A 22548-nucleotide genomic window follows, 5' to 3' on the forward strand; every position below is an offset into this window, starting at 1 on the left:
CCCTTGGATGTCAAAGCTGTATGATCTGAGACTATTTGAATCCTTTCTGTAAAGAAATTTGATTGGCTGTTTCGAATTAAGAAATCAAATTTGTTGAATTGTCTCATACTGACCAGTGTGCACTAAGCAGTGTGGTGTTTTGAACACCACCAGTCTCTGATTCGTATGTGTTTGTTTATAACAGTGTCTGCTTTGTTTACTCTGCACAGTCATTGTTGATCACGACTCGTTCTTCCCTTGCTGTTTGTTTGCGTAAACGGCATGAGTCTGGCATCCAGGTGCAGGGTTTCTTGATTCTAATGGAGATGGTGTTTGTGGGTCTCATGCCATTGACAAACCAGTGAAGGGCTCAGTGAAGGTTGTTGGATTGGATTATCAGTTTAGTGCCTGGGTTTTATGAGGTCAGGAGGGTGGACTATGCTTACACACACACAAACACACACATGCACACAGACAGAGCCGTTGGTATGCGAAAGAGGAGAAAACTGTTTTGATGATGAGGGCATTGGAACAGGCACGGTCACACAGTTTTTAGTCATCTCATCCGTTCAACCATGTTTGAATAAAGCAGAAAGACACAGAAAGAGCTGTTGGTGTGCTGTCATGAAATAAATAATCCTAAATACAGTATTTTTTTTTTCTTTTTATATCAGTAGTTTATATATGAATATAGTTCATTGTCTTTATCGTTATCATTATTATTGGCTACATAGCCCAATATGCAGCTCCCCCCTGGTCAGACAGCTTAAAGTGTAATTCCAGCAAAAATTCACCCAAGGGGGTTTTTCTTCATTAAAACGCATCAAATAAGCCTTGGACACGGTCATTTTTGTTGATCAACCACTACAGAGTTTGGCCTGGTATATGCTATATGCCCCAAATCGCAAACAGGCAGTAAGCAAAAGGCTTCCCAAATAGCATTTTTTTTTTTTTAACCAGTAATATTGTTCAAAACGGCACCAAACCTCATTAGTAGCTTGCTTAGAGTCTCTACACATAAAATGAAACCCCAACAACCTAGTTAGCGACCGCAGTGTTTATTAGTGTTTTTTTTATAGAAGACTGTTAAGAACACTTACCGCACTTACCTTTGTGTCAATTTTCGCTGGAATTACACTTTAACTAACATATTTCCTGCGGGAAACGGACTGCAGCTTATTTAACTAAAATTGACGAAAATCAATCGTAGACTTAAAATCGTGAATTGAATCGTGAGTTGAGTGTGTCATTACATCCGTATTGTTTCAACCAACATGTTTTTTAATTCTTGTTTTCTTTTTTGTATTGTAACAGGAATCCACAAGATCACATCCTCCTTCCAAATGCTTTAGATTGGACGATCTCCCTGTCTAACAAACCTCAATGTCTCCGCCTACTCCCCATAAATCAGCTCCTTTATAACTTCACCAACTGACCCAAACAGTTTCCTCCCCTTGACCAGTCAGGTTTTTGCCCCCAACCCTTAAACCCTGCCCCTTTCTGAATTCCACCCCCTTCCTGCTCATTGGCCAAAACCGTCAACAGAAACAACAGCAGCAAGAAAACCATGGATACAGAAGACGATGACCAGCCCGGCTGCTATTACAACAAGTCGGTGGAGTTCTTCTACAACAAAAGTGGCAAGAACATCAGCTTGTTCTGGCGCAAGCGAGACTATGTGGTTGTCACACTGGGCATGGGCGTGTGCATCATAGTCATCCTCGCCAACATCCTGGTCATGACGGCCATCTTCATCAACCGGCGGTTCCACTTCCCCATCTACTACCTGCTGGGGAACCTGGCCGCCGCTGACCTGTTTGCTGGAACCTCCTACCTCTTCCTCATGTTCCACACCGGGCCCTGGACCATCCACCTCACCAAACAAAGGTGGTTCATAAGACAGGTGAGAAGGGACTAACTATCTATGCTTTACATTAATTTACATGGGGGCAATCGTGGCCTGCTGGTTAGGGCTTCGGACTTGTAACCGGAGGGTTGCCGGTTCGCCCCCAAACCAGTAGGCACGGCTGAAGTGCCCTTGAGCAAGGCACCTAACCCCTCACTGCTCCCCGAGCGCCGCTGTTGTTGCAGGCAGCTCACTGCGCCGGGATTAGTATGTGCTTCACCTCACTGTGTGCCGAGTGTGTTTCACTAATTCACTGATTGGGATAAATGCAGGGACCAAATTTCCCTCACGGGATCAAAAGAGTATATACTTACTTGTACTTATTCTCATCATCCAGAACTCTGTGAACAGGAAACAATGTGTTGCAAAGTTACTCTAAATAGTGAACATTATTCTTACCTGCGTTACGGTCCCTTCCAACTCTGTTGGGGCAGCCATTCTGAAATGTGTCCTGGTGACGTCACAAAGGACCCAGGTGCCTCCAATATGATGTTGCTGATTAGAATCATTGGTTTACATAAAAAAAGTATTAAAAAAAATATTTAACATTCCAAAAATATTTTTTTAATTGTGTAGGGGGTATGTGAATGCCGTGTTGCTCTTGAGCAACATTGCCCTTCTAGAGGGTTAACCTTCTAGTTGTATTTGATAAGGATGAGGCTGAGAGTGTAGCATAGCATCGCTAGTTTCCTTGCCATCTGCTTGTGTGATAACAAAGCTAACTTCCAACACGGGTGTAACCAGCACATGCAAATACTCATCAGTCTGACTTCCTCCAGTTTCAGCTGTGGAGCAGATTGAATGTTGACAACTAGAATTAGCCTACAGGGAGAAATATATAAACAGCACTACTGTTTTGTCTACAGTAATGAGAAGATAAATACATATTTATCGACCCTGCTAGCCTTCTAATTCCCTGCAGTTTAAAATGAGATAATAATAATAATAATTCCTCATTTTCTTGGAGGCCTGTCTAGTTAAGTTATTTCTTTTTCTGTCTTTCAAATTCAGCTTACGTTTCATCGGCCGTAACGTTCTACAGTACAGTACTGTTGCCCAAGTATACTGTAGAATTTCTCTCTGAATTGGTCTGAACTAGAAACTGCTCTCTCTCTAGTTTACATATTGTAAACTAAAACCACCCTCACACACAATCTCTGCTCTCTCTCTCTCTCTCTCTCTCTCTCTCTCTCTCTCTCTCTCTCTCTCTCTCTCTCTCTCTCTCTCTCATATGTTCATTGCAGAGTGTTTGATGCCTTGGTGCTGAGTGGCTAGCATAGCAATTTACTGAGAAAGCTCTCAGCCCTCCCACACTTGCATTCTCGGAGCTCCTGCTTGTCCTTGTCTTTCATTCCTCCCTCTCTCTCATCTGTCTGTACAGTGCCATCTCATTGTTTCCATCCATTTGTTTCCTTTTCTTTTTTTTTTTTTTTTTTTTTTTTTTTTTTTTGTCTCTTCGCTCCTTGTCCTGTTCTCTCCTCCACCTCCCCCTTCTTTCTGGTAAATCTTTCCTTCCATCATTCAACCCAACTGCTTATACAGCATTGCATTGCATTGCAAATTTGACACCAAGTTGGGGAAAAAAAAAAAAAAAAAAAAATTGGCATCGCGGTGGAGCCTCACCTACGACGGAGTATTAGGGCCACACATAAAGAAAAAAAATATTTTTGCCATGGTGAGATTAAACTCGACATGTTGACTTTAAAGTAGACATGTCGACATTAAACTCGACATTTCGAGAATAAAGTTGAAATATCATATCTACTTTAATCTCGACGTGTCGACTTTAAAGTCGACAAGCTGACATTAAACTCGCAATAGGCCCTACTGTTTAAACATAGCCTACACAGTTTAAGCTATGTAGCATACACTAATAAACAATAGCCTATGTTACATGAAAAATGGGCTTCAAATAGGTGTTTCAGATAGATTGCAGATATTCAGGTAGATTGCGTCTTGTCTGTTAACTACTCATTGCAGTCATCGTGAAGTGCTGTCTCGCGGTTATGGAAATACCATGCACTATGCCGTTTGGGCTAAATAGCTAGAAAAATATATGTATCCAATGATATAATGTTTCTATACAAAATGTTATTTCATTCTGTTTTACGTGGGTAAGGCCACTGCACATCCAAATAACTGCCCTTCATGACCCACAGGCCGTCACTCTCCATAGGATAACATGGCAAAACTCATTTTTCTAAAACCGCTTTTCCATGTCTCACCTGCAATACGTAGCCTAGGAGGCTAGAAACACCGGTATAGCCTAAGCATATATATATATGCCTACTATTTTGATCCCGGGAGAGAATATGTGTGCATGCACTTTATTTATGCACTAGGCTATGTGTGCATGTAGGCTACTAGCCTACATGGGGTCGTCGGGAGGACAGCTTAATTCGTCCCTCCGTAGACATTCAGCAATAGGCTGTTTGCATCCATTACAAACAAGCAACGTGAAAGTATAGGATTGGGCGCCTAGTATGCAGTTGAACCTTTTAGATGAAAAACAACACTTTAATAATGGGCCTACAATAAATAAATAAACCACTAATGACGTTTAGGCTACTTTTGACCATCGCATTCATCGCCTGTAACTCTGTGATGAGATCCTAACAGCAAAGTAGCCTATTTGGCTGATCAATGTAGGTTAATATGTTCTATGTTTTGTCCACATGATATAGTCCTATGTCTAATCATTGTTGCACTCGAACACTCTGAATCATTGTTGCACTAGTTGCATTGTTTCATTCGTCCTCCCTTTCAATCGTCTCGAGCGGTCGTTCTCTCTCCAAACTAACTTTTTGACATGGTGACATTAAAGTCGTTACGTCGAAATTAAAGTCGATCTTACATTTCATTTTTTTTTCTCAAAGTTGAGTTTAATGTCGACATGGCGACTTTAAAATCGACATGTCGAGTTTAATCTCGTCATGGCAATTTTTTTTTTTCCTTCATGTGTTGCCCTAATACTCCGTCGTACTCACCAGACAACCTTCACCATGACTCGGTCCTTCCACCTAATCATTCTTCTCTTCTTCCTCGCCTCTTCCTCCTCATAAAGGGTCTAATCGACACCAGCCTGACGGCGTCGGTCATCAACCTGCTCGCCATCGCGGTGGAGCGCCACCAGACCATCTTCACCATGCAGCTCCACAGCACCATGACCAACCGGCGCGTGGTGCTGCTGATCCTAGGCATCTGGTCGGTGGCCATCGTCATGGGCCTGGTGCCCACCATGGGCTGGCACTGCCTGTGCGACCTGGACGGTTGCTCCACCATGGCGCCCATGTACAGCCGCAGTTACCTGATCTTCTGGGCCGTGCTGAACCTGCTGACCTTCTCGATCATGGTGGCCGTGTACACTCGCATCTTCCTGTACGTGCGGCACAAGAGCCACCGCATGTCGCAGCACACGACACAGGCCAAGCACAAGGAGACTGTAGAGAACCTGATGAAGACCGTCACCATGATCTTAGGTGAGGACAGGACAGGACACACACACACACACAGAGACACACACACACAGAGAGACACACACACACAGACACACACACACAGAGAGACACACACACACACAGAGACACACACACACACAGAGACACACACACACACAGAGAGACACACACACACACAGCTTAGGGGAGGGACACATGTCCCACACATGACTTAGCGGTAGCTGTGAGTGCCTGGAGATGACCCGGGATTTTCAGTCTCATCCAGTCACTCTCCAGTCCTGTTCGCCCACCTCTAAAAGTAAACGTGCATGAAGTCATATGGGTGCACGCATGAACACACACACATACATGCTCCTACTTGGACACAAACACATTCAGACACCCCCTCTAGCAAACATGGATACTGAATTAAAGACACATGGTGTTTGTAGGAACATTTGAAAGAAAACGTAAAAACAGTAAGTTGTTTTTGCTTGTATATTGTAAACTAAAACCACCCTCACACACAATCTCTCTCATGTCTCTCTCTCTCTCTTTCTCTCTCTCTTTCTTTCTTTCTCTTTCTTTCTTTCTCTCGCGTGCTGTCTCTCTCTCTCTCGCGCGCGCTTGCACAAGTACACAGAGGCCTGTGCCAACTTGTTAAACCAGACACTCCACTAACAACACTCCCTAGAGAGAGCTCAAATATATTCACTTGTGGCCTCTTGTGCTCTCTCTCTCTCTCTCTCTCTCTCTCTCTCTCTCTCTCTCTCTCTCTCTCTCTCTCTCTCTCTCTCTCTCTCTCTCTCTCTCTCTCTCTCTCTCTCTCTCTCTCTCTCTCTCTCTCTCTCTCTCTCTCTCTCTGATTAAAAAAATAAGAGTGTGCATATGTGAGTGCATGCATGAAAGAGAGGAGAGAGAGAATCCCCCCAGAAGAATGAGTGGAGAGAGTAAAAGGAATTTGCTTCTACTTGTGTGTGTCTTGTTTATTCATGGGATCATGTCTGCTGTGTAGTTAAGTGTGTGTGGAGGGGGGCTACCTTGCAGAGGAAGTAGCAGTAAGTGTGTGTTACACCTCCAACGTGGCTGTGCATGTTCTGACAGATCAGCATAGTTAAGAGACACGCGCGCACACACACACAACGGTGTGAAATCCAGGCCCCTCTCTCAGCTGAACACACACACACACGCACAACCACTATGTGTGTGCAAGCATGCATGTTTGTGTGAATTCTTAGAGTGTGAAATCATAGTAATTTGATACCACACACACACCACACAGTATGAATTTTACTGTGGTACACTTTTCTTTGTCCAACTTCGGCCCTAGTTTTCTTCTGGTCTAAGATTAGGAATTGTTTATTGGGAGCAAACACGTTTCACAGTAAGCTTCTTCAGGTTAGCAGTACATAGGGTTTTTTTTCTTGTCATAATTTTAGACTTCGACTCACTCTCTTTCACACACAGGCGCACAGACAGACTCTCTCCACACACATATATAGACACCTTTGCATTTTTCTGTGCTTGTGGGAAGCTCAGCTATGTACTCTTCATTCACTATTGGGTCTCTGTTTTTTCCCTGATGCGCGTTCTCACTCACTCACTCACACACTCTCTCTCGCTCTCTCTCTCGCTCTCTCTCGCTCTCGCTCTCTCTCTCGCTCTCTCTCACGCTCTCTCTCGCTCTCTCTCTCACTCACACTCTCTCTCTCACACTCGCTCTCTCTCGCTCTCTCTCGCTCTCTCTCGCTCTCTCTCTCTCTCTCTCTCTCTCTCTCTCTCTCTCTCTCTCTCTCTCTCTCTCTCTCTCTCTCTCTCTCTCTCTCTCTCTCTCTCTCTCTCTCTCTCGCGCGCGCGGTCTGTGTGTGTTTCTCAAGCGTTTTCTCACAAATTCTTGCCGATGCTTCATTTTTTTTAGCAGTCTGTCTTCTGTTATGGTTTGTGCCCATTTGGTGTGGTCACCTCAGGCAAACATGATTCTGGGTTTTGTTTTCCCTATCTCTGTTTTCCCTCCTCTCGTGGTGTGTGTGTGTCTGTCTGTGTCATCATAAGGAAACCCGAGTGAAGTATTTTGATAACTCATCTCTCTCTCTCTCTCTCTCTCTCTCTCTCTCTCTCTCTCTCTCTCTCTCTCTCTCTCTTTCTCTCTTTCTCTCTTTCTCTCTTTCTCTTTCTCTTTCTCCATCCATCCATCCATCCATCATCATCAATCTCTCTCTTCCCAGGTGCGTTTGTGATCTGCTGGACGCCAGGGCTGGTGGTGCTGTTGCTGGACGGGCTGGACTGCACGAATTGCCACGTGCTGAGCTACGAGAAGTACTTCCTGATCCTCGCTGAGTGCAACTCGCTCGTCAACCCAATCATCTACTCCTACCGCGACAAGGACATGCGCCGCACCTTCCGCAAGATCCTCTGCTACCTGTGTCCAGCCCGGTGTAAGCAGGCGGCGGGTGGCAGCGATGGAGATGCCTCGGCAGTGCGCTTCAACACGCTGGAGCAGGAGGTACTGTCTGAAAGCAACGGAACGCAACATGACCACCACCCACACAAGGGCGCCGGCGAGCACAAGAACGGGATGGGCGACAGGGGGGTTGGGGAGGGCAAAGGCGCATACTGAAAAAAATATCTCCCTACCCACCTCAATCTCAGAGGCTATATTCTAGAATGTTTTTAGCACACCCACCCCCCACCCCCCCGATTCTCAGAATTACGTTTTTTTTATAATCACTATTTTTAAGCTTGCATTTTCTTATTTTTTTACATAAAGAACCTTGGACAAGCAGTCATTGTGCCTGACCTGTAATTATCGAGATGTTATGACAACCCTCTCCCCCATACCTGGAAAAAAACAAACAAAAAAAAAAAAAGACAAAACTGACCCAAACTTCCAAACCCCTGAACTTTCACCTTTTCTGTTGAACCATAAGTAATAACCTGTGGTGCTTACAAAGTGCAATGTTTCGGTGCTTTCCCCCCATGCCTGTTGCATTCGCAAACCAGCTTCTCCCATAGCTGCTCCCATTTGTCCCAGTGTCATCATAATGCTCCTGATTGGCTGATCACACCTGAGGTAGCCAATCAGAAGTGCCACTGATTTCTTGTCAACTGGTCCCAGTGTCCTCTTAATACTCCTGATTGGCTACCTCAGGTATGATCAGCCAATCAGAAGTGCCTCTGATGATTTCTTTCAGCTGGTTTCTGATTTCTACTGCTCTTTCCTCACCTACATAACTGCTAGAGATTCAAGACCCCTCCACACCAGGACCAATGAATATAGAATGTTTCAATGACTTAATCCATGTCTGCTGTCTAAGTGGTTGTTATTCATATTGACTAGAGCGATACTTTAAGGATTATGCCAAAGTTCTAGTTACTGGTGTCGACGGGCCTTCTGCCAAACCTCCACTGCGGAGGAGTCACTCCCAAGGGTGTTATTTTGTATACAGTATATACTATGATCTGATATATTTGTATGTATGTGTGTATATAATATACAGGGATATATAGTTTGATGGCTTAGTGCTGGGGTTCTCCATCTTGTGCCTGGAGCCTTGTGCAAAGGAAATCTCCCATCTGCACTCCAGCGAGGTGTTCCAAGGTGGTGATCTGGATGAGTTAACCTGGAGTAAAGGCCTATTCACACCAAGAACGATAACGACAACTATAACCAAAATTCGATGGGTTCTGATTGGCTATTAGCTTATTATCGTTCTGAAAATCGCTCTAAAAAGTGATCCCCAACGATATCGTTCTTCATGTCGTGATTGTTATAGTTTACTTGTGAATGTCGTCATTCATATTAACGAGAACGATATTTATTAATAGTTATCGTTATCGTTCTTTGGGTGAATGGGGCCTTAAGTGTGAAGCCTCCTGAAAGCTAAACAGCACTGTGGCTTTGTTTTGCTCGGACACTGAAGCCATAGGCCATAGGGCACCTCCATAGTAGTCTGGGTGGTCTTTGGAAAAACAATAGGGAAATTTGGAACACCGTGGTAGAGTGTTTACATTTTCAGATTTGGTCCCATAGCAACGCCTCATGACAACCATATTATTTTCCATCATGACTAATCATGTCATTTGCATTAAATCTCCTGAACCAAATAAGATTACACTGAAATGCTGATGGCAACCCCTACGTTTTGATGGTATAAGGAGGTTTACCACTTACTTTGACTCAACTCCGCCAGTTTTTTTTTTTTTTTACCAGACCACATACTTGGAATACCTCCCATTGGTTGAGGTCAGTGTCATCTTAATCCTCCTCATTGGCTGACCACACCTGCGGTAGCCATTCAGAAGTGCCAGAAATGAGTTCTGTCAGGTGGGATCAGCCAATCAGGAGCTGGTGAGTTCTACCAGGTGTAGGATTGGGAAGCCCTCGTCCAGTGCCACCTCTGTGTAGGGTGACCACTGTTTGTGACCACTTTTTTTTGTGTTGTGTCTATGTTTGTTTTTTTGTTTGTTTGTTTGTTTGTTCTTGTTGTCTGTGTCTCAAGTCGAGCAGAACAAGGATTTCTTCCCAGATTCGGGTAATGTGCTGCTTTGCACACCGCCTCGGCATCACCAGTGTAATTATTAATCTGTGATCAGAATCACAATCACAGGCTCAAATTCAGTCTGTTGTCAATCAGGACGTCTGCCTAGAATTGCTCAAATCATTTTTTTAATTTTTTATATATTTTTTATTTTTTTATTTTGTTGAAATTTAATCTGATTTTCTTCAAATTTGATAATTAATCACTGCAATCTTGAAGTGTCAAATATTGATCTCTTGGCTACATTGGAGACCACAGGAGTGTATTTCTATGTCGGTACTTAGATATCCTTACCGTTCCGTAGGTTTTGCGCAGTTGGCCGTTTGTCCCAGCAGCAGCTGAAGTCTTATTAACTGGGTCTAGTCCTCTGGTTTAACCACTATAAAGGGCACGAGGAGGGGACCTTTTTTCTCCATTTCACATGAACAGCATCAGAGTGATCTGCTCTGACTCTCTCTCGTTCTCTCTGACTCTCTCGGCCTCCATAGCAGACAGATGTGACGTTTTGTCAAACAGGCTCTTTCTTCTTCAGCCTTTCTGTTACAGAAAGTATGTGGGGGGGGGGGGCAGCTGGGAAGTTTAACAGACAGCTAAACCTTAAAGGAACATACCTCCTATTTAACAAAATGTAAATGGACTAGATGATGCATAACGAGTGTATGAGGAAATTGTAATGTTGATTTGTACATTTTTGGTGGAATGTCAGCTTATTGTGGTGTTTTTTGAGAGAAATTAACAACAGACAGCTTTTTGTTTTCTGGATTTTATTGTTGAGCAAACAGTGCAGAGACAGCTAGAGGACCTGCAGGAGTAATTTGCAGAGTTTAGCAACAAACAAAAAAAGTCTAACGTTGTCTACATATGTTCCACCCTTTCCGCGGCAAAACGTCGACATGTGAATACATTGAGCCAATCATGTGTTCCATTGCTTTGCTTCCATTGTCTCTGTCATAAATTTGAGAAATTTTCAACTTTGCTGCACCAATGGACAGCAACACTAGGCATCAGCCAATCAAAGTATGGTTAGATTCAAGGCATACACAATAGTGCACACCCCCAAGTGTCGGGAAAACCCACTGGCATGCAGTAATGCAATGCAATGCAACGCGAGCATGTGAGCGTAGGGTCAGTCCACACGGACGTCACTCTTCTCCATTCTATGGTTGCATCCATTTCAACATGTCTCCCTCACATTACATGTATTCCTTCAGCTTCTACATACTTCTGTCCAAAGCGACCTACAGCACAAATTGCCACCAGTATGTGTACCCAGTGGGAATTGAACCCACAGCACAGATTGCCACTAGTACACTCTTAAAGTTATACTATGCAGGTTTAGGTATTTTTGGCGAGTGTAGAGCTCCCTCTACAGTCGCGATGTATTTATATGTTACTCTTCTATTGTAAATAGCAAACTTCTCGTGACTTATTCCCCTGTTCACAATGCAAATGCTTTTGTTGTGGAGGTGAAGGATTAACAACAGGCAAAAACTATCTCCAAAGAGCTATGTCTACTGACAATGTAATTTTTCACGATTCTCACAAGATTTGGCGGGGCGCCGCTGTTGCAAATTGCTTGGCTGTTTTTCTCGGTAGGGAAGTTAATTTCTTTCGTTCGTTACAAGTTTACCATCAAATTGGGTTAGTAAAGGTGAAAATCTGGCATAGTGTGCCTTTAAAACATCTTATACTCCCCGGTGTCCAGATAGGGACAACACAGTTTGTGTTGTTTCCAACACATTTGTTTTAAGAGTGTATGTATACCCAGTGGGAATTGAACCCATGATCTTGGGTTGTAAGAACCACGCTCTATCTGTTGAAACTTTGACATGGACATAGTCGCTCTAGATTAATAACATAAATCTATAGATATTTAAGTCACCTTACTATTCCCCTGAATAGTTCTCTATTCTAGGCCCACCTCTGCTGATTCGGGTCTTGAATAACTGCAGTAAACAGATGTTAAAAGAAACAAGATTGATAGCTGTTCTATTTCTCCCATGACAACTGAAATGTGGTCATAAAAAATGTCATCTGATGTCTTTTGTGCTTTTTTATCACTTGCCCTTGTATCTTAGAACCTTTTAATTAAGTATTGTTGACTCCACTATGAATATCCTGTGAGGAGATGTCTACCGGCTCCCTTTTAATCAGATGTGTTGCCGTTTCCAGATGGTACCGATGACGCGTCAATACAGCTCAGTTACGTCATGCTCTCGTGTGTGTGTGTGTGTGTGTCCATCCACATACCACCTTAATATTTACTCACACACGTAGACAGAAGTGGTACAGCGTGTCAGGCGTTCCTGTAAGGGATCTGGGCCAGTCTGGTAGGAGACCTTAGCCACCGCTCTGTGAACCAACTTGAAATGATTTCCTGTCAAACAGATAAAGTAGTCTTGCGCGCGCACACACACACACAAACACACACACACACGCGCACGCACACACACGCTCACCGGTGTTAAGAGGCAGCTGTTTCCTGTTTGGATTGTGTGTGTGTGTGTGTGTCTGACTCTCTACTTACCCCTAGTGGGCAGGTTCTCTCCTGCTGCTCAAGCTGGTCTTTACATTCCAATAAAAACACTAGTGGACCTTATGAACTAGTGGAAACTTTGGTGGTATTTGAACCCGCTACAGGTCCCCTTTAAATGAAAAGACTCCTGGTTGAAGGAGACACCTACAGCCAGGTGTTAAATGGATCGTCCACTCAAGTGGTATACTTTTTCTCTCGTTGCTGGTGTAAAGGTTTGTTTTTGACTGTTCGAAACTTTCAAAAATTCAGATGCAGGCAGCGAACCACAAGCATCTCAATTTGCACAGAAACGGAACCACCACACCGAGTGGTTTGGTGTGTTTCCTGGCTGTGTCATTGAGCTGATCAAGTTGTGAAATGGGGACCCCTGTTGGTCTCATTATAGTAGGGCCCCAAATATTCCGAGGGGTGTCCCAACATGTTTGGTTGTGCTCTATGGTTACCATGGTTGAAGTTGTGGTACAACCAAGGTATTGGTTGACTTGAAAATTGGCCAAAAGTGGTTGAAACCTGTTTTCATCTCTGTATGTAGGTTAGTCCAAAAGTCATTTGCTTATAACGGTCACCAGGCAGAGACGGAGGGATGCTGCCTTGGCAACGCTACGTCATGGCTTCGGTACTCTATTGTTGGGGGTCTCTTTGTTGCTCGGATACAAGGTTCTGCTGGCATAAACAAACTGTTTGTATGGACCTCATGTTTGAATTATAGTCAACAGGAGGTTGGGGAGTCAGTTTATTGCCATGAGTCATATGACAAATGTTAGTGTTTTTTCCCCGTAGATTCCTGTAGACTCCTTTCTTTTAGTTTGGAGGAAGAATGTGGAATGTGTGCGTCAGACTATCTGTATGTCATTTTGTCGTCAACATCTGTGGACACAGTGGTGCTAGAACAATCTGTGTGTGTGTGCGCGAGAAAGAGTGTCAAACTTTGTGTGGTTAGAGAGAGGTTCATGTTCAGCACTCACTTACACACACTCACTCACTCACTCACCTCCTGCAGTCTTCATACTTAAACACACACACTTTCAATCCTCCTCTCCCTCACTATATCCACATCATGGGATTGAGTGACCTTTCAATCCTCCTCTTCCTCACTATATCCACATCATGGGGTTGAGTGACCTGTCTCTCTATATATGTTTTTATTGTGTGTACATATACATATATAGATATTATATTGAAGAAAGCAATGCTGGGAACTAAAAAGAAATTATTTTTAAAAATGGAATAAACAGGCCTTGCGAAGAGTCAATGGAATATTGTGTTATTGCCTTGTCATGTCTCTATGTTTTTGTGTTTGTTTGTCTGTGTCAATTCAAATGGAGTGATTTTGCCATTGCTTGATCATGCCTGCCTGCCGCTAAGCTACTGTTGCTGGGTTACTGCAATCTTCAGTGCCAAGCAGCGCCCATGAGAGCCAAAATGTGGACACACGCTAATACAATAATGAAGGGAAAACCCATCATGGTCAAAGTGCTCAAACATTTGCTAATATAATAACAACATAAGAGCCACACTTTGCATAAACTATTTTGAGCTCAATTGTCCATGTCAAGATTACTGAACTGCTATCTCTGATCTGTGTCCACATTATCGCAATTGGGTTCACACACACTCACTCACTTGGAGGTGCGTTCAAATTGGGTGCAAACAACGGAGAACGTTCGAGGCAAGCACATTTTCTTTGAACTGTTAAATTGAGTAATTTTGTACAAGGATTTCCAAATTGATGGTAACACTTAGTCCACGGTACTGTGTGCTGAGAACTACCTCCTCAGAATGTTTGCATGTGTCTACACTATTACCAAAGCACTGACTTAATTGGACCCGAGGAATCCCTGTCGGTGTGTCAACAGTCGTTTTTTCTGAACAAACATACAGCCTGTGTCCTCTCTCTCTCTCTCTCTCTCTCTCTCTCTCTCTCTCTCTCCTTCTCCCTCTCCCTCTCCACCGCCATCTCATGTCAAACACTTGAAACACAAACTGTACTGTAAATATCCTTTTTTTTTATCACTTTAATTGCACTGTTGGCAGAGAACCCAAAGCCTAAATACACCATTCTGCACATTGCTTTCCTCTGGACCTAAGCTGTTTGTAAGAGACCATTAATGAGCTTAAGTAGAAGTATTCTTACAAGTGTTCCCGTAAATTTAAAGTGATGACCATAACCGCTGCACATTTCGGTAATTAGGAGTAGAAACGATCGGTATTCCGACTAGCCAAATCTTTTCCTGTGTGGGGTGACCACTAGTGAATCACTTCACCGGAATTAGGGAAGTAAATCAAACAAAACGGTTGGTTGAATAGCTGATAAATATTTGGCAACCGTGGCTTTTCCCATGTTTGGCATAATTGTTCAAATACTTGTAGAGTAGGGAGAATCGTAGAGAGAGTGCTGTAGTGTACTTTAACTTAGTCATTCTCTACGTGACCTGCTGAATTGTGTTTAATTAATTGAAAGGGTTTAATGAAATCACATTTGGTCCTGCTTTTTGGTTGTTCCATCTCTGGAGACCTGTATCAGGACAAACATCTAACAAACATTTCCATTCCAATATGCTCAAGTGAACCCATTCAACACAGACCATTCAGTACAAATTTGTCTTAAATCGTGTTTAGTTTACAATCATATATAGATATATGTATACATATAAATGCTACACAAGTCAATGAAGGTGTTGGAATATAAAAAGTATCGGAGCATTGAATTCAACTTGTTAATTATACTGAATTGAAATGCAATATTTTACAGGTTGTGTATGGAACGTTGTGGTGAAAATGACCATGAATTATGAAGAAATCCTCCTTACCAAACTCTTTTTCTACCCATGCTCTATCCCTCTCTCTCTCCCTCCATGCCTCTCTACCTCACCCACCTCTCTCTCTCTCTCTCTCTCTCTCTCTCTCTCTCTCTCTCTCTCTCTCTCTCTCTCTCTCTCTCTCTCTCTCTCTCTCTCTCTCTCTCTCTCTCTCTCTCTCTCCCTTTCTCCCTCCTTCCCTCTCTTTCTTTCTCCCTCCTTCCCTCCCTCCCTCCCTTTCCCTCTCCTCCCTCCCTCCCTCCCTCCTTCCCTCTCTTTCTCTCTCTCTCTCTCCCTCCCTCCCTCCTTCCCTCTCTTTCTTTCTCTCTCTCTCTCTCTCTGCTCTGTTTCTTGCTTTCTCTCTTTCCCTCATTCCATCCGCAGCCTGTGAAGAAGGAAACAAACGGAACCCAGCTGGAACTCAGCCAAGGTGACCACCTGCTGACCTCCTCGGAAAGCTAAGCTAACTGCGCGGAGAACGACATGCTAAGCTAACCGTGCCGAGGACGACATGCTAAGCTAACCGTGCGGAGGACGACATGGACAAAAAAAAAAAATCAGAGCGGACAAAGGGAAGGAAGAGACACAAGTGACTGACCCACACAAGCGCACTGGACTCCCGGGTCGGGGCTTGGGTTTGCCGGGGTGGGGGGGGGGTACTGGACTCCCGGGTCGGGGCTTGGGTTGGCCAGGGTGGGGGGTGGGTTCAGTCCCTGGTCTGAGTGGACCAGAAGTCTGGAAGACGGAAGTCTGCTCCTTCCTGGAGTGGGATGGGTTTGCTGTTTTGGTTTTAATTTTGTCAATTTAATTTTGGCCATTATGCTCCCAGACTGAGTGTGTGATTCATGACATTCCTCAGGGCCAAATCGGGTGCACTGCTGGGGATGCGTTTTCTTTTTATTTTATTTTATTTTCCTTCTGTCAAGTGGAGACCTCTGGCACAGGAGTTCTAATGCTGACATTTGTTTTTGGTTTCTGTTCCCACGACTTACTTCATGTTTTATCTTATCAGCTGATATTAATTGTGCCTTTTTAAAGACCGAGATTGCATTTTTAGAGAACATTCCCTCATGTATGAACCAACACACCTAAATACAGTTGACTGCTTAAGTATTTAGGTTATGCAGGTGTTAGTTCTCGCAAACGGGTGAAAGTGTGGTGTGGATGTGTGTTCTCATGATGGTTCTCATACTGCTAGACAATATGATGGCTCACGAAGTTGACAGAGCTACCTGTTTTTTTTTTTTTGTTTTTTTTAAATTTTGCCCCAAGCGATGTTTGTCTTTCACCATCTTGTAGCTAAGCCTACCTACAAAAAACCTTTTTACTTGAATTTTTTTTTGGTTCTTTTGTACTGGTCAACAAAGGGTTGAAAACATAGGTCTGCAAACGCAAATTCATATAAGATATCTGTAAACATACCTATGGTTGCAAAACTTTTTGACCTTGTGTACTGTGTAGAATGTCTAGTTTTGTAGCACTGGCTTTTTAAACATGGCACAACTATAGCAGTGGTGTACTGCCATGGAGATAGGCCCTAGTTGGCCTGCCTACAACTGTTTTTGAACCGAGTGAAACAACCATAATGTGTAGTTCTGTAGATTCCGTAGCGATGTAAACGTGCCTCGTCTTCGACTGTCTACCATGACCCGCTGTATTCAGAGCAGTTCATGAATGTGGATGCTATTAAAGGGAGTCTTTTGACGACGTACCTGTCTTTTTTTTTTTTTTTTTCTTTTTTGTTTAGTCAGAGCTGCAGTTTAGTTATTTTCTCTACTGCTACTTATATGCTGGTCAGATATAGGTGTTCTCCTGTAGAAAAGGTTTGGGCTCACTTACCAGTGGTGTGGAAGATGGTCCATTAGAGAATGGGAAGCTGATATGGTTGTCAAATGGAAAAACGGGTGGAACACTTGCTCCTATAAAGATTTTTTAATGACTTTCACCAGTGTAACGTTTCGAGCTTATGCTCTTCATCAGACTTTATCAGACAGACTGTCACCGTATTTAAACAAGTACAAAAAGTCACCTGCCTTGGATGTGCGCACCCAACAAACAACTTTTCACAAGCTGACATGGTTAGAAAGTTTTATTTCAATTAAAATAAGTGTCTTCTAAAACTTCTTATAAAATTCTTCCAACTTTTGAATTCTCTCCCTTTTTCTCTCTCGCTTTCTCTCTGTGTGAATACAGATAAACACCCTCAATCATGACACTACAATGTTTGCTGTATATATGTTAAATAATAAAATTGGTTTACAGAGGCAGACAAACCCACAACATGTCGAAACAAAAACCAGTCTTCCCGGACATCATGGTGACCAGTTGGTGGGCAGGCTTGTTCACTATGCTCAGATTAATTTCTTTCTAGGCTACATTTAGAACCCTACCACTCGTACCCACAAGTACAAAAGCTTTACAGTTATTCTGGGAAAAGATAAACTATAGCCAATCAGTAGTTCAGAGTCGTTGGCCTTTTTTGCTGGAAACAGAATAAACGTTTAGAAAATGAAAAGTCCGTCCACATTTTTGGCTGTCCCTAAATTAACAGATTGGTCTTACTCCGCTTGGATCATGGCACAAGATGTAGACCTATTCTGAACATAACACTCCCTACAAGTGATTATTTATAAAATGGCCTCCTCCAACCAAAATGTCCTTAAAGTTCAAAAAGGGAGAATCTCTTCGAAGGCTGTGAACTTTTCCTGATGTTTGGGACCGAGAATCTCTTGAGAGACTGGGATCCTTTCCGGTTGTTGCCGATAGACAGCTTGCGCAGAACGTTCTTTTTCCGCTTCTGTTTTTTAAACAGCGCTCTCTTCAGGCCATTCCACGAAAGCCCCTTGTCTTTTTTACGTCTACTGAAAAGAGTTGGCCTGGAGTCCGAAGCACCCATCTCAGAAATTGTCCTGTTCACAATAAACATTAAATCAAGTTATTAATGTTCCATATACTGCAACCACAACTAACAATAATAGAATCAAGTTTATAATGACCAGTAAGAAAAAATATATGGTAAATGACATGGAATAAAAGCACAAATAAAATTTAATATCACATAAATTAAAACAAATATTACTTTCTTTACAAAACTAAGTGTTTGTGGCAGACTAAATCACTAGGCTACAATTAAATGTTGTCCCACAAAAAAAAAAAACTACCATATGCTTAACACCAACACTTAATATGCTTTCAACAACACGCCTTAATTGTGATGTTGTCAAAAAACGTTTCAACCTCCCTGTGTTAGAAACTAAGCGAACACTTATCCACTGTATACACCTTATATTTATTCAAATATCCCGTTTAGCCTACCTTATGGTCCAAATAAACAAAGCGTGTCTGGGTGAGTGAGCACTTTGTCTTCAGTCTTGTTCTAGACTGTTCCATGATCCTGATCAGATGTAGGATAAGATGGGAATGTTTACTGTTTACGCCTCCACAGATTACCCTACCATTTCTTTCTGCCAAAAACACACTGCTGTATGGGCACACATACATGTATTCAGCCTATTCTAATACAGTAGAAGGATCCACAGGTTACAGTGCTGCTGTGTGTGTGTGTGTATGTGCAAGAGAGAAGTCAATGCCATGAACGCCATCACATGGCTTATGGCTATACCTGTGGTCTGTGTGAAACCGGTTCCCCTGCATTCCTGGTGCAGAGGTATCAGTGCTGTTCAGAACGATCTGTGCCACATGACGTCTGTAGCAGGCACAGAAGAGGCTCCTCCCCCTATTAGAAGAATGCCTTTCTAGAACACCTTCAGTAGTGGCACCACAGATTAAATGTCCCCATGCCTTCAAACAACCGTATTAGTAACTATATTAGTTATAAATACTTTAAAATATCTACTAAGTGAAGGATAACATAAGTCTTATGAATTATCATAAGAATTTCATGAAAACACAGTTTATGTGTCAAATTACACTCCTTTTCTCTGTGCTCCCGTTTGTATCTCCATGCCTTTTTATTAGTAGTACATATTATAAAATGTCTAAGTAGGCTAAAGGACAACATACCCTTAAAGGAGAAGTAATGTGTTGGCTGGCAGGGATTGAATGGATCTCAGTCTGAGTCAGTAGTTGTTTCCTATTACAGAAGCAGGGGGGTAGGGCTGCACGTTTTGGAGAAAAAATCTAATTGTGATTTTTTTTTTTTGACCGCTATTACGATAGCGATTGTGATTTGCAATATGATTTTTGAATGTCAATTAATTGATTCAGTTCAATATTCCAAATGTGTCTTTAATTTGTGCCACCTCTGATTGGTGAGCACACCTGGTGCACAAGAAGCACAGCACCCCGACCGACTATGAAGCTCACCAATCATCAGAATTTCTGTGCCCCTCACACACTACGCACACCCACCAACCAGAAGTAGCATAGTCAAGGAGGATGAAATGAGTGTAAAAGTCAGAAATGTGACATTTAACTGTGCACGATTATAGCTTTTGTGATCAGGTAATTGTATTGGTTCATATTGTGATTATGATTGCGATAATTGTGCAGCCCTACAGGGGGGTATTCCATATACGTGGTTTAATGACAAACCTGGGTAAGAATTCAAAGTAAGTGGTAACTCTCCTACAAGTGCCCTATGCCATTGTTTTGTTGAAGCCATACAGCTCTTCTAAGTTTACCACTTTACTCTGCATTAACTTACCCAGGTTTGTCACTAAACTACGTTCTTGTAATACCCCCCAGGACTGTAGTTGGATGGTAATTGTTTTGAGTGCAAACATGTGAACACGTTAGCAAGATGTGAGGATCAACTAACTGAATTTACTAAAGAGCGTATGGGATAAGAATCACAGACTGTGAATTTAGCTTAAGTTCAGGCCTGAAACTATATTTTTCGGAATGTCAGTAGGGTTCAAAGCCTAATCTTTCCAATGGAGTCTCATGTTATGCCTGTATAAGCAGACGTTATAAAATTAGAATTTGGGTCAAACATTTTCATAATAAAAAATATCTGAGTGCATGGCATACATTTCCAAAAACCTTGTAAAAAATAATTTTGTATTTTTAGCATAAGAATTGTTTTGTTTCAAGGTCACATCAATGACCTGTGGGGACTGGTCAGTGGCGCGTTTAGAGATCTGGGATTCCAGCAGAAATAAAGCTTTTCCATATATCCATCTTATATATACTCTTTTGATCCCGTGAGGGAAATTTGGTCTCTGCATTTATCCCAATCCGTGAATTAGTGAAACACACACTGCACACAGTGAACACACAGTAAGGTGAAGCACGCACTAATCCCGGCGCAGTGATGAACTGCCTGCATCAACAGCGGCGCTCGGGGAGCAGTGAGGGGTTAGGTGCCTTGCTCAAGGACACTTCAGCCGTGCCTACTGGTCGGGGTTCGAACCAGCAACCCCCAAGACTGGCCATGATGAAGTATGTGGACCTTTAATGTGGGTATGGCATTTTGTGAAGAAAAAAACTCCAAAATAATCTGAGTTACTTGCTTTATGTTATTTGTTGGTCCCCAGATAATGTGTTACTCTAGTGCAGCGGTTCTAAACCTTTTTTCAGTGATGCACCCCCTGTGAAATATTTTTTCAGCCAAATACCCCCTAACCAGCGCACAAGAATTACCACTACACTTCAACCATGACTCCATTGTTTGAGTTCTGACAGTGATTAACAGGTGATGGCGGGTGGCATGTGACAGGTTGGGTCGAACCATCCTGGTATGGGGTGGGGTGGGGGGACTCTGGGTTTTTAATATAATGAAATTGAATAGCCTACTGAAATATAAAATTCATTTTATGAACTTATATTTTCCTGAAATATTTATTAAATAATTGTTTTTAAAGTATTTTTGCATGGATTCTACTTTTTAAATATATGTATATTTTAAAATCTCACATACCCCCTGGAGTGCCTTCACGTACCCCCAGGGGTACACATACCCCCATTTGAGAACCACTGCTCTAGTGTATACCCCACCTCCCCCAAACCCAGATTTTCAGTCAATATAAGATATAAACACAAATTAAATGAGTACACATATAAAGCATTTCAAAATTTCAATTTTCTTTTATTAAAATTAATAAGTATTTATATTGCAACACATTTCATGATGAAGTTGGCTGATAATTGCGCATTGCTTAGCTTGATTATGTTCAGGCTACATTTATCACCATATTTCCCTCCCACTAGGTGCCATGTGTAGTTTAAAATGTTCAAAATGATCTAATAGCAACAGAATGTGAAGGAACATTTTTTTGACATTATGCCAAAAATGCCAGTCCTTTTTTACGCACCTCCAGTAACAAACTTTTGAGTTACCCAGCATCTTCAACCAGGTGACTACTTACTGTACTGTACCTGTTCTTCCCAGTTATGTGACAACCTATTAAGGTATAGAGAGATCAGCCCAAAGCAACCACTGACTACCCCGAGGAAGGCCAAACACGCAGCCATGTTTCAGCTGAATAGCCAAGTGATATTTTGAACTATTTTTAACAAACCTAAACTGGAAAGAACCAGAAGCACACCCAGCCTTACACCATAGAACCCTGCAGAACTCCATGCCTTACACCCTAGAACCCTAGCAGAATGCCATACAAATTGTCTGTTGCTAAATGTCAGAGTGAATTAGACGCCTATACAATGATTTTTTTTTTTGCTGTGCTTTCTGTCCTATTACATCATTCACTGATTTCAAAATGTGCAAATAGTGATTGAACTGATGACGGCATAAGGAAATGTTTTTTTTTTTAAATCCAAAGAAAGGTGTGACAGGTAAACTAAACGTGGTGTGAAACGTGGTGCAGGAAAATCTTCAGAGAGAGATTGTAGAAAGACAAAGTGCCCGCTGGTTAATCAAGGTAAAAGTAAAAAGTAGTTCATTTAAAATGTAAGTAAAAGTTACTTAGTTACTTTTTTTTTGGGGGTACCAGAACAACCAAGACTTTCTAATGAGGAGATACAGCACTCAAAAATCCTCCATAGTAATGCATGGGGTTAGTTTGTAACGCCAATATGGCAGTTGTCTACACATCATATGTCTACACATATCACAACCCTTCCGCGCCAAAACATCGACATGTGAATACATTGAGCCAATCATGTGGTGTGCTGTGAAGACATCGTGCCAATCATCTGTTGTGATCTCGCTGCTGGAATATGGCCACCGAGTGGAGGAACTTGCCTGATAAGGATGTTGAGAAATGGAGATCTATGTGAAAAATCACCTCCTTTACAGTTCTTTAAGTTTGAGCAGTAGTTGGCCAGTCCAGGTACACACCTACTCGCCGAGGGTAGACCCGGTCTGTGCGGGAGGACTGACACTGACTTAACTTGTTCTCCATAACTGATCCCACAGCAAGTTGCCCAGGCC

General features: G+C 42.5%; 1 protein-coding gene and 1 long non-coding RNA gene across 5 annotated transcripts in view; one reads left to right on the forward strand and one right to left on the reverse strand.

Moving 5' to 3' along the window:
* Window positions 1–15829, forward strand: part of lpar2b (lysophosphatidic acid receptor 2b) — a 38311-nt gene extending 22482 nt beyond the window's left edge. For 2 of the 4 annotated variants that reach the window (XM_048249470.1, XM_048249471.1), the window contains exons 2-4: window positions 1294–1882; window positions 4950–5364; window positions 7548–9853. In XM_048249470.1, coding sequence (XP_048105427.1) covers window positions 1547–1882; window positions 4950–5364; window positions 7548–7939 — 1143 coding nt within the window. In that variant the 5' untranslated portion in view covers window positions 1294–1546 and the 3' untranslated portion in view covers window positions 7940–9853. Of the gene's footprint in view, window positions 1–1293; window positions 1883–4949; window positions 5365–7547; window positions 9855–15578 lie in introns of those variants that run through there. The other 2 variants (XM_048249472.1, XM_048249473.1) reach the window with 2 other exon arrangements.
* A 1439-nt stretch (window positions 15830–17268) lies between these two features.
* Window positions 17269–18995, reverse strand: LOC125298664. The gene is made up of 2 exons (XR_007194245.1): window positions 18510–18995; window positions 17269–18103 (listed from the first exon to the last, which is right to left on the reverse strand). It is a non-coding gene; the product is annotated as an uncharacterized LOC125298664 (long non-coding RNA).
* Between the last annotated feature and the right edge of the window lie 3553 nt (window positions 18996–22548).

The sequence above is a fragment of the Alosa alosa genome, chromosome 7 (assembly GCF_017589495.1).
Source record: "Alosa alosa isolate M-15738 ecotype Scorff River chromosome 7, AALO_Geno_1.1, whole genome shotgun sequence".
Classification (NCBI taxonomy): Eukaryota; Metazoa; Chordata; class Actinopteri; order Clupeiformes; family Clupeidae; genus Alosa; species Alosa alosa.